At 45.1% G+C, this 13,403-nt stretch overlaps 1 protein-coding gene across 3 annotated transcripts in view; it reads left to right on the top strand.

The window, feature by feature from the left end:
- The window catches only part of LOC121591560 (collagen alpha-1(XVIII) chain), a 192,350-nt gene that overhangs the window by 176,105 nt on the left and 2,842 nt on the right, over positions 1–13,403 (top strand). For all 3 annotated transcript variants that reach the window (XM_041912209.1, XM_041912210.1, XM_041912211.1), the window contains 2 exons: positions 7,350–7,529; positions 13,176–13,403. In XM_041912209.1, coding sequence (XP_041768143.1) covers positions 7,350–7,529; positions 13,176–13,403 — 408 coding nt within the window. The remainder of the gene's footprint in view (positions 1–7,349; positions 7,530–13,175) is intronic.

Genomic DNA, 13,403 nt, shown 5'->3' with positions numbered 1-13,403 from the left:
GGGCAGTTTGTTCCTTTCCCGGAAAGGAGAAAGAGATAGCTCTAGTTGTGGTTCCAGCACACGGCACCCCAAGAGTGGGTTGTTGCGCTCGACTGAATGTCTACCCGCTGCTTTCCATCGCTATTGTATTTAGTTTAAAAAATTACAAAAATCTGTACCATTTAAATTAGATACCATTCGGTACCGAATTCCTCCAGATCCTCGCCAACTCGAATGTCATTCATTTTCATCTATTCATAGACGCTTTTGCCGCGCCACTCTCCCCCATTGCACCGCAATATGTACAATTTGATGTGGGTGGACTTTGGTGCTCGTCCCCGTCATCGTCGTCATCGTCGCACTACAGCGCAGCAAAAGGGAAAAACTTTCACAACAACACAATGTTAATCACTTTTGCTCGTTCGTTCCCAGAGGCAAACCACCATGGCGCAGGAGGTGGGGGGGGAACTCCCGTTTCTCACCGCCAAATAGTGTCGAATGTAATTTTCTCCTTCCACCACGCTTTTTGAGGTATTTTTCGAAAATTGAAAACGTGAGATAAGGACGGAATACACCGTCGCTTGCTCGCTCCGTGCCATTCCGTTTCGTTGCCCGTGCCCCAAACGCTTACGCTCAAATTAGCAAATATTTTGCATGAAGCACCAGTTTGAAGCAAGAATGAGTCGCGTACCATTCCACACTCCCGAGGAACTTCCCAGCAGCACAACAACAACAACAGCAGCAACCAATAAAAGGGGAGAGGAGGGTTGGTGAACGGAAAACAGATTTAAATACCACCAACTTGCTGCTGCAACCCTCCCGACGTGCATGCAACAACGAGAAGCTATTTTTGCTACGTTCAGCATACGTTTACCAACGGATAAGCTGGTTTGCAACAACAGCGGGTCCCGCAGCGGGGGAGAGTGTATGGCACGATTCCGCACCCGGTCCCAGTGCGAGTCCCGGACAGCGAAGAACGAGATTATCCACCCGAATGTGATGCGAAAAGCTCTTCTCGCGCCGGGCGCTCCGGAAAAAGCGCACGAGCTGCTGGTCTCAGTTGTCGGTCGGTTATTTAGCCACCGGAGATCGGAGAGGCATGAGGCCAAGAACAAAGAAGGTTTCAAAAACAGTTTGAATTTATAGACAAATTTCCCACACTCGAAAAAGCGGACGCTGGGACTGAGGGAAACTACCCTCGTTGTTGTGAGCGTTGATGGATTGTTTTGCCGCACGGACCTTAAAAAACGCCATCCTACTGTACGCAGCAATTACCTTAACGCTGTGTGTGTGTGAAAACGGAAATGGAAAATGAGCCCAAGATGGCTTCATTAAATTCGGCACTGACTCACAAGCGTGACCCGGTCTTGTTGCGTGTGCGTATTGTCGCTCGCAGTGGCCGGAATGAATCAAACCACGCAGCAAACGCCGAAACACAACACAATTCGTACGACATAGAGCGAGCAGAGTAAGTAATTTGCCGAAACTGGTCGTAGTTTCACCGAGCTCAAGTTAGACCAGCACACACACAAGTCGCGGCAAGATGGTACGATACTTGTGGGGGACACATTCCAGTTGCGGAGTGCGGGTTGCGGACCGTGGAATTGGAAGTTTCTGGTGAAAATATTATACCGTGGAAATGTTGGCACCTGGTGGACGTGGAAGCTACATCGCGCTACAATTCTCTCTGTTTATGTTGGTGTGCGCGTATCTACGTGCGAATGCGGATTGATGGAACGACGGCTACGGCTTGCTGCTTGTTGAATCAATTCCTTTGTGTCGCGTAGTTGTGCATACCCACAAAAGGTGGTGGGCTTGGGTGCTGATGAATTTCGTGCCATAATGTGCCGCGTGCATTGGTGCTGGTGCTTCTTTTTGCTCATAAACATCTCACAAATTGCTTTACTTTTTGGTTGAACTGTTCTTTACATTGCATTACATTACAAATTGCTGCTTCGTGTAATACACTTTCTTTGCCATTTCATGAATAGTGCTGCTCTTTTTCTATGAGTTTAGTTTGGCTTTTCAAAGATTCAAAGGCTCGATTCAAGATCCACAATAAGCTTGCCATAGATTTGGGTAATTTAGCCAGGTTTTAAAGTGATTCAAGACTATTCTAGGGAAGCCATATTCCTAATTTTACAAAAATAAAACTAAATCTCAACTATGAACAAATAAGTAAACTACAATTGGCACGAGCGTTTATGTTAGGAATAATCTATTAATTTTATTGAATTTTTATGCAAAGATCATACCTCTTAGTGATTAATTCGCGGAGATAGCTTCAGATGTATTAACTATTCAAGACTCTGATCAAATGAGATAACACACAGTAGCGGTTCCTAGTACAAAAACAGACATTCTAAAGCTCTACCTCTACTCTGAAGTCTTGGCATAATAGTTAAAATAAAATTACCCTAAGTATTTTGGAGGTAATTATTCACTGGAAGGTTGAATCAGTCGGCCAAAGCTCATGGATCAGTTACATGAATCTCGTAAGAAATTGTTGAGATCGGTTGTGTCTGATCACCAAATAGTAAACAACATAAAAACATTGTTTTGTTCTACTTTAATATAACACATGCTTACTTTCGGCGTAGGTTAACGCCGTGATTAAGCGCTGCAATGAGACATTGGCGGCATTAACTAGCAAAGGGCCGTTTGCACTATGTCTTGGGGGATTCTGATTATTTGCTGACCGAAACAGAGTCACAGCTGTCCACCAATGTCATGAAAGTGCCAGGAACCCACCCAATACAAACCAATTTAACACAATTACAAAACTAAGATGATAGTCTGGTTTTACGGAAAACTGTTTCAGAATTCATAATTTCTTCCCCGATCCTTGAAATCTCTATTTTTTATTTTAATTGGACCGTACAAATCAACAGCAGTGATGTTACAAAACAAGTACGTTGAAAACATTTCTCCATTCCGTTAAACAGAACATAAAACCAATGCAGTTTTCTCCCTTCAACTTGATACTGTCGAGATTTTCTCAATCTATTTGTGCATCCTCGTTTGCTGAAGTTCCTTTACCATCCGAACGATTACACCAACCACGATCACTCTCTCGTTCGGCTCCTATTTCGTAAACAACGCACCAATGGCTCCCATTGGAAAATAATTAAAATTGATCCTGCTCAATTGCACCATTTTTCGAAACTTCTCTCTCCATCGCTCGTACCCAAAACGCTTCCCAACCGGATGGAAGAACGGGCATGGACAGCAGACAGAAACTGCTTGCTGCTCGCTCGAGTTTAAACGCCCCAAAAACCTAAACTCACAGCAGGGGTCTGGTCTCCGCAGGGATGCAGCACTTCATTTCCTAACGAGGGTGTGAAGAGTAAATAAGTATCTGCCGTGCCGGCGCCTGCAGGGGAGATGTGTCTGTACACATGGGCCGACCGACTGGGGAGCCATTGATGCGCTACCGCAACTATCGGCAAGGTCGTATTTTAGCTGCAAAAACTGACCATAATAAAATTAACACTAACCACCGGAGGCCTTCCCCCTTTTGCGCCTTTGCCCGGGCTTTCTAAACGTGCACCGACGTATGTGCGTCTGTGTGTGTATTATACGTGTTGTGCGGGGAAAACGGGAAAGCCGGAAAACCCTGGCCCCACTCAACGTCAATCCAATTAGGATGCAATTTCGGGCATCGAACATCGAACCACTTACTACCGCCACCAGTCCGGGGGAGAAGAGGTAACAGGTTTTGCTTTCAATCGGTGCTGCCTGCGGGGTCACACCGAACACAACCGTGTCGCATGTGTTGCGACAAAACACAAATTCAAACTCGTACACACACACACACACACACACACTACCTCTCTGCCGCCGCATGAACTCGAACGAGCGAAGAACACACCGCAAGAAACACGTGCGACGCAAAGTCCCTTGAAGACACCGCAGCGATATCGATTGACGTAACGGGCGACCGGTGCGGAAAAAGCGACCACAAAATTAAACCCAAACGTGTGGGAACGTGAAGGGGACATGAAGGAGACGTTTGTCCGTGTGTGTGTGTGTGTGTGTGTGTGTATGTGTTTCCGAGTGCATCAATGCTACCGGTGACTGCAGCTACCTTAACCAGAGACAAGGGCCAGACAGATGAAAATGCAAATTATCTGCCCAACCGACCGATAGACTGGCGCGGCTTGGTTTTTGTGCTGCCGTGGTTTTCTCTCGCGACAATGCCTGTGCTTCCCCGGCAAGCGCGAGCTTTTAGAACCGTTGGACGCTGATTGAAAAGCGTTTAGAACCATCTGGAGGAAAGAGACCTTCGGACCTTCTTTTATGAGTTGCACCTGCAACCTGCAATTGAGTACAAATGCTAAGGGGGGGACGGTCGGTCCATATGAGGTTTGAACCAACGACGGGTATGTGTTTAAGCCATGCGAGTTGACGACTTGACCAAGATATCGCCCCGAAGTTGGGACTATTTTGTCGGCTAGATCAAATCCGTTCACGGCAACACTCAATCTCCACTCATTTGCACTCATTTAACAGTTGCTTTGGGGGTCAACATTGGGTTGAAGGCGCACACTTTGTAATTGTTCGCTCGTATTTGTATAGGACGAAATCCGCGATGTTTTACGGCACGGATTCTTGGGTGTGCACCTATTTTGAAGTGTGAACAGTGAAGTTCGACAGATTTCGGCGGACGTAGTTAATGCTCTGGCTGCGTATCCTTATAGTACTTCGTCTTCTTTGGCACCACAACCGTCGTTGGTCAAGGACTGCCTGTACCACTGGTGGGCTTGGCTTTCAGTGATTTTTTTTAAATTATCCATAGCAGAATAGTCAGTCCTACTTATGGGGGCAAGGTCCATTCGGGGCATGAACCCACGATGGGGAATGTTGACGACCGTACCACGAGACCCAGAAGGGGTTTTGACCAAGTTTGTATGGAAGGAGCCACTACAACAACGAGCTGTACGATGACCACACTGACATGCAGCGTTTTATGCTTGCCAGACTCCGATGGGCAGCTAATGTTAAACGCATGAAACCGGACAGCCCGTAAAGTCTTTTAAGTCGTCCACAAAGACGATCGAAAAGAGAATTAATCCAAAACATTCGAATTTGTGGGAGGATTTATTGGTATGAAATCTACTACACAACACCACAATATCCTACTCATATCAGAAGCAATGCTTGAGTCTTATCTATCTAAAATATTATTGCATGGACTGGATTCTAATGTTGTTTTTCTGCGTGTATACAGCAATTTCCACCTATGCATCTAATAAAGCGCATTTACCAAGCATTCCAATCCATTACTCTAAGCGCTTATCATTCCACAACGATTTGACCGGCCTCTGGCTCGGTAGCTCGGTACGGTTCCGTATGTCAAAACAGCACGGCAGCTACACCGGCCGACCAGAGAGAAAATTAAACTTCTGCCAACCGGACCAGGGGAAGGGTGGTGGAATGGCGCCCCACACCATCGGAATGCACTTTTGCATTTTGCATTTCTCGGGCCCGAGTGTCCGAAACCGTTGTTGCAACGCGTCGGCTTCAGCGCCAATCTTCGACATTCGCTTTTGCTCCGGGGTGGTGTGGACGGGGAGCTTGCATATCAAACCCACGGTTGACCCGCGGCCAAGCGCCGTGTTAGCCCGGAATGGAACATTGGGGTCGAGTGAGCGAACGCTTGCAAATGGGAAGAAAATAGCAATAACGGACACACAAACAAAACAACAACACAAAAAAACGACCATTCCATTCATACTCTACCGGAGAGAGAAGGTGTTCGTTGGAAGTCGGTCCAACCACGTGTGCTATTCCAGCCATACGACGTTCCAGCCCAGGGTACACCAGGTACGCTTTCACCGGTAGTGTGGTGGAGCAATAGCAACAACGCAAAAAAAAACAGAGCACGGAAAACGAAATACAACTATTTCGAATTTCCATCCACCGTGTGCGGCTTGAGCTTCTTGTCCCTTTGCGTTTGGCACAACCACCGTACACCGGATGCATTATGCAACGCGGGCTTACGCGGTCTTCCGAGCCGGTGCTAAATACTGGCAGGAGCGCTGGTGGCTGCCAAACGGGAGGCAATAGAAACACGTGTGGGTGGTAAGCAACGAAGCACGTGGTTGTGGCCCCCGGATTTTAATATTTCAACGATGCATTTGAAACATTTCATTATTCATGGTGGATGTTCTACACCGCGGCCAGCACCAATAGGCCGAAAGAAGGAGGCAGCGTATGGGGAAAGAGAATAGTTTATACAAACTAGTCATAAGCGTTCTCGGGGGAAGGAACGGAGGAAGAGGAGGCACAAGAGGATCAACCTTCCCGGAAAAAGCGGGTACGGTTTTATTACTCAATTTTCACATACCTCCACCTGCCGTGCATGCCACTGCACGGAAAGCGGTGGTTGTGCTTTTTAACACGAAACCCCGCCTCATCTCCCGCCTTCAGAATGGTATTTATGGTTCACAAAACCCGTTTCGCCAGTCCGCTCGGAACTGGCCGGAAGTGCTCGAGACAAGGAGCACTGTTAATTGGCGCACCATGCGATACGGTAGCGCTCAAACCACACACACACACTCTCTCTCCCTCTCGCCCCGTTTCGGTCATGCGAACCTAGCCAAATCTTAATACCGGTTCGCTAACGTTAATCCTTAGCATAATCCTAAAAATGGGCCAATTTACACACTAAACCCCGGTTCCTCGGTTTTCCTGCAAGCAACAATCTTTTACGAGCGACGACGAGCGACCTTATATCTTTTGACGACAGGCTCGGGGGAAATCGGAAACTTTCGAGGTCATGCACAATAGAGCTAATTAAAAGTGAGCGCATAAAAATGGCTGTGCTGTGTACGCCTCCTCCCTCCCCCTGAAAGGTAGGCAACCCCGCACGGCAGAAGGAAATTTGTAAGAAATGTGCTGTTGCTTATGGAAAAACTTTCTTCAAAACTCAACTTTCCCATCTCCCTTGGGTGTGTGTGGGTGGGTGGGGAGGTGATGTGTTTTTCTAGCACATGTTATGGTGAAGCTTTATGTTGCTACTTTGCAAAATTTTACTACCTGCCAACTGCCTTCGTAGCCCGGGCAGACACGCACACGCACAAAGTTGCGAGTTGCCTGCTTTATTATCAGCAAACGGAATGGAGCGTTTTCCCCCTCGTTCGCTCTTTCTTCCCATATCGTAATGGTGGGTGCGTGCTGCAGGTGCCATGTAGCAGCTATTGCTATCTTTGCGCTGGCCCGATGACGAACACTCCAAAACAGTTGATTGAATAGAACGATTCATTCCACCTTAAGCAAAGGGCAGCCAAGCAAGACACTCAGCTCAACGGCCTTTGCATTGCTTCATTAGTAACGTGTTTTCTCTCTCTCTCTCCCTTTTTTTGCAGAATTCAAAACCTGGACTCGATCGTACGGATAGCGGATCGTGAGCTGCCGGTCGTGAACACCCGCGGTGACGTGCTGTTCAACTCGTGGAACGGCATCTTCAACGGGCAGGGCGGGTTCTTCTCGCAAGCGCCCCGGATATACAGCTTCAGCGGGAAGAATGTGCTCACCGATATGGCGTGGTAAGTGTGTAACCGATGTGGGAAAGCTAAAACTCCTAGCGACCGGGATGACATACAACCGAGGGGCACGAAACACCAAGCTTTATGTCACGTTTGATGCCGTGAAACTTTGTGAAAGTGTTAGCCGGGAATAGGTATCAAATTCACAATTGGTTTTTGCATATTATTTGAATACGACATGCTGTACCAAAAATTACTTTTTCAATACATTTAAACTCTTTTATTAAACAACCCTTTCTAATGAAAGTATCATCTTAAGCCGAAAAACAAAGAAATTTGTCTTGGATTCTGAGCGCAATAGTAACAAAAGATTAGACGACTTATTTATCATATTTGCCTAAAGGTATGCAATTTCATGCACAATACTCCTCTAGATAGGCTTGTTTTGTGCATGCTATTGCATACCTTCAGGCAAATATGATAAAAAATCTGTCAAATTTCTTTTTACAATTGTGCTTGATAAACACTAATTTAGTTTCTTGGCATTTTTTTTCTGGATTTCATTATATATCGTTTGTTGGAAACAAACAAAAACAAACAAACGGTCAATAATACACACGAACTAAGATACTAAGAAAATAAAGGAAAATCTAATTTTCCGGCGCACCTTAAGTGCCAGCCTAAAGAATTTACTTTGTTTTCTATTTTAGTTAGTGCGGCAGTTTCTAACACCGTTCCTCTCTTTAAGATCTCCATATCCTTATATCCCAAGTAAACACTATTGTAAGAAAATTGCATACATTTCCTACCACAAATAGGGAATAAGTTATAGCTTAAATTGTATAAGTTTAGCAGTATGAAAATGTTAAATTAGCTGAAAATGTAACATGTAAGTGAATTACTTTGTACATGTTTCAGAAAACACTGTTTGGATTTTGGCATTAAATAATCAAATATTGTACTGCAGATAGCCTACTTTTAGGCGTTTTAATAACTCTTATAAGTCATGTTAGGCAAGCTGAAAAACGGATCAATTGATGTAGAGTTGTAAACTAATCGTTATACGTCTAGGAATCTTCCTTTTTATTTTGGTGTTGACATTTAGAAAAGCTAATAATCTTGTCATACGCATAGCCTACATCTAGGCGTTTTTTTCATATTTCGCTACGAGACAAAACTACACCTCCTAAGCTCAATATACAAACTTACGATTTGGCAGTCGCCGAGCAGCCAAAACCCAACCGACCGTGGAAGATGAAGCCCCCGTAGATAATGCACACGCAATTTCTCATCGGCTTATTGTGCTGTGCGCTGATGGCAACCGAAACACTAATGTAGTTTCATTTCGCCACACACAATACATCATCATGCCCCGGTCGGGGGAAGCATTAGACAGGAAAACGCATTAAACGCAGGATATAGGAACGAAACAGAAGAAAGGGGAGAAAAAAATCGCTAGCCCAAAGCTATATCGTGCCTTCAGTTATGACGTCCACAAAATCAACCGAAAAAAAAACAACAACCGACCACAACCCACAAAACATGTCACTTTGTCATCGGCTTACGGCTTGAATTCCCACCGGCCCCCACACGAGATACAGACACGAAGAGCGAGAGAGAGAGGGAGCCAGAGAGGGGTAGAAGAAAAGTTATAGAACCACCTTTCTCCCCAGCCAGCCGAACATGCGCCAGCCTGTGAGCCGTCCCATCTTGCGGGTCCCATTTTGGATGGTGGCGGATAGAGCGCCAGCATCCAGCATCCGATGACCGTTGACCCAATTAAGAGGGTATTAGTGTCACAAAAATAATGAGCAACATGGATTAGTTTTTAACGGTTCCATCTTTTGTGAAGTGTGAAAATATGGGATGCTGTGATGTGTGTATGTGTGTTCACTTTGCTGAATAATGGTACCCCAGAGACAGAAAGAGAGTGTGTGTAAGAGGCGTGAGAAAAGCAACGAGAGACGACTGTACGGGGAAAGCATTATAAGCAAAATCAACAGTCCAAACCCTCCTACCTCTCAATCTGCAAACAAATATCCTTTACTATGAAAACAACCATTAGAGCTGGAAGTGACTGTTTTTGTTTCATTTAGGAGGTGCACCGATTGGGAAAACAATCCATTTGCCCATCTTGGCACCTTCTTTCCACACGCTCTCTCTATCTCTCTCTCTCTCTCTCTCTCCCTCGCTTAGCAAAGGTGTCTTATTGTTTGTACTGTCTTGCACGGGGTCGGGGTAAAATCCATGACATGAAACGATTCAATCAATTTCTAATTTCTGATTGCACTCTTTGGGAAAGAGCGTTGTTCTTTTCCCCATGAACATTACCCCATCCCCACTCCCTCCCCCTGCTCAACCATCGTTACTGGCTACGAGCTGGCCTACGAATGATCCTGGCCTTTTTCGAATCCAACGCCCAGACCGACCGACCGGGTGGTTCGATTTTCGATTGCAAAATCAACGATGCCCCAGGGTAAAGCCACCGCTTATCCTACCACCCCCTGCCCGCATGATCGTGCTGCAGCCGTAAATGACTCTCATGATAATTTGCAATTTATCACATCAATGCCCAATAATTTATGCGTCCAAAGTTGGTGATGGCCCCGGACCGATTCGGTCCCGGCTACACACAACTGGGAAGATATTCGGGTGGGTTGGTGGATGAATAAAAACAAACAAAACCCCTCTAGAACACAGCTTCTTCTATCAGGCTTCTATCGAATGCAATAAATAGATGGCCTTCTTCAGCCGATAGACAGCCTTCCGGTACAGCTGCTGCACAACGCCAAAGAACGGCCCAATTCTCTTGCTCCGACCAGCAAAAATCCAATTAAATGTCTACGGTATCATTTCGCACTAGCACAAGTCGGCAGGTCATCACTATGCCACGTTTTGGGGCCAGATTGTATCAACATCAAGGGCCGTTTTCATAACCTTCGGCATCGATGAGAACGTTCGACTTTTCTCCGTTTTTTAAACGCTTTTTTATGGTTTAAAAGCTCAACAAAAAGCACAAAATTTGAACCTACTACTTTACCCACAACCAACCACTGGCATGGGGAACTACCCACACACACATACACAGGCACGCACACACATACACAGGCACGCACACAAACCCGTACAATAAAATATGTGTCAAATCAAATTTATCAATCCAACAGGCAACTGACACGTAAATCCACAAAATCAACCAATCATTTTGGGTAGAAACGGACCGCAAATAAGTGAAGGGGGGATTGGGGGGGAGGGGCTACTAGTAAGGGGTTGTGAGGGAACACTTTCTTCCCTCAGAGAAAAAAAGGAACAGCTAGAAAAAAAAGCTTCCCCATGTGACAGGTTTATTTTTCGGCCGCTCAATATTCGTTCCCGTCAATCACTGCCTGCGCCTTTCTTCTTCTTTGAATTCCTGAAATTGAATCTTTGAATCCCCATTTACACCGATCCCACCTCTTCCACCTTACTGCTTTTCAATTTTTCTTTGGAATTTCCCTCGTTTTAACCCATTTTTCTCAACAGTAAAAAAGAACCCGAAAATGCAATATCGTTTTGTCGCGCCGTACCTTCTCGGCGCAGAGAAGGAGGTGGCGATGAGAGTTAGGCTGTTGCCAGCGGGGGGAAAGGTACACCATGATACGAAAAATATTATTACACATCAGCTGGCCGCTTGTTGGCCTGTCCCGGAAGAGCAAAAAAAAAAGACGCATTCATACATTTGAGAGGGCAAATGTCAAGGAAAATGCCAACTCGAGGCTGCCAGGCAAAGAAAATAAAGGATTGTGATTGTGAAATGGAATTCGTTTCCTTTTTTTATGGAGATTACAATGGTGGGGGGGGGGAAAGGTTGATACTTTAATTCGATTTTGCTGCCAAATAATGAACGCCCTCTCGCTCTCCGTCCTGATCATAAATGGATCGGGAGCCATGGCCGGAAGAGGAGTGGACTCACCGACACAAGCGTGCGAGCATGCAATAAATAATGGATCAATTTATTCCGGCCACATTCGGCGAAGGGGGGGGCGGGGGGGGGGTTTGGAAATCTTGTTAAGAGCTTTAGTACGGTAACGATGGGTAATGAAAATTCAATATCCTTGCGCTTCCTTCCCCCCGAAAATCGGATGCAGTTTCGGGATCTTTCTTGAACTGCCACGTGTATTAAAACCGTGGGATCCACACACCGTGCGGAGGGCGCAAAGATACGGAGATTAATTTTGCATTATTATACCCACCGGTGTTCGATCATCCACCGGTGCCGAGCAATCAAATTTTGGAGGTCACTTTCCAAGAATATGGTATTGGACCGTAGCTCCAGCTCTCTGGCCGCTTTTGATTGAAGGTATCGCTCGGGGTTTACTGGTTTATAACGATTGCGAAATGGTGCCCCATCGTGTGCTGCCCGGGCATCCTGATCAATATCCTGCTTTCAATTCTGAGCATTGCCCCGGAACCTTTTCTTGTTTTTTTTTTCACACTTTTCGTACGAAATTGCAATCAATAAACATGCTTCAAGTGTACGGAAAAGAAGCAGCAGTTAATTTTAAAGGTTGATATTTATGAATTTACTAAGGGACGGTCTAAGGGTACTAAGTTACTAGAAGGGCATAATTAGAATTCTAGCCTTTGTCCACTCTTAATCATCCTTAATATGTGAATCATCAAAATTTCATCAACTACAGTGGAACGCAGTGTATCCGGGTGCCTTAAATTCGGCTGTCCTTATATCCATGCTGTTGAGAAATGACAGGCACGCAATGTCATCTTTGTATTGAGCTAAGAGGATATTTGTAAAAAATCAATATCATAGCACAAAAACACATTAAAATTCATAGCGAATTTAATTTTTTTTTTCTTTGACAAAACATGAATTTCACAAAAACTGACTAGGTTTTACTAAAATACTACAACTTCCAGAATTTGTGATACAAAATAGAGTTGGTCCCATTGTCCGTGTTTTTCGAGTACCCAGGCGAAGTCGAGTCCCGCTAAGCCCGAATAAATGGCGTTCCACTGTACAGTAGGTGACCGCTAACTGAGAGGTAAACATGCTCCAGTTGACGAACAATGTTCGCTAACTGGAGTGACGTTTCTATGGATTGATTGTTTTGATTGGCGTTGACTGGAATAAACATACCAATCTTTTTTTCATTTATGTTGATATAAAGTATAGTAATTCGTGTAATAACATAAATTAATAGCAAACGTAGACAAAAGACCCTAAATTTGTTCCAAAAATGCACATTAGCGACAAATTTCTCTTCATGAGATTCCGGATGTTTCATGTTTTGACGTTTAAGTGTTCGTTAACTGAGAATCACTCCAGTTAGCGAACCTCCAGTTAAAAATCACTCCAGTTAAAACACATCCAGTTAGCGGTCACTTACTGTATTTGATTTATTTTATACAATGTATTAAGTTATTCCATTTTTTAACAGAAGAGTCCACTGTTTAACATTGTGCACATGTGTATGCCTATTTTTAATCAAAAACCTTTTAGTGGATGAAAAAGTAAAGAATTCATAAAAGACCTTACATATGGTGCATACAAGATACAAGTTACACTACTTTTTAAATAATAATAAGAGAGCAATTTTACCAATTTTAAACATCCATCATCGTGTTTCATTCCGACTATATCCAGTTTACTAATCCTCCCACCCCACCCGTACACTAACGCCCTCTGTTGCATTCTCATCTCCTCGGCAGGCCCCAGAAGCTGGTGTGGCACGGTTCCAGTGCGCACGGCGAGCGTGCGATAGACACGTACTGTGACGCGTGGCATTCGCAGACGCCGGACAAGGTCGGGCTGGCCAGCAGTTTGCTCGGTAACAAACTGCTAGACCAGGAACGGTACTCCTGTGATAATCGGTTCGTGGTGCTGTGCGTCGAGGCGGTCCCGCAAGACCGAAGACGGAAGCGACGCGACACCACCAG

The sequence above is a fragment of the Anopheles merus genome, chromosome 2L, assembly GCF_017562075.2.
Source record: "Anopheles merus strain MAF chromosome 2L, AmerM5.1, whole genome shotgun sequence".
NCBI classification, from domain to species: domain Eukaryota; kingdom Metazoa; phylum Arthropoda; class Insecta; order Diptera; family Culicidae; genus Anopheles; species Anopheles merus.
Note: the sequence above shows the minus strand (reverse complement) of the source record. Positions and strands in the feature narration are given on the sequence as shown.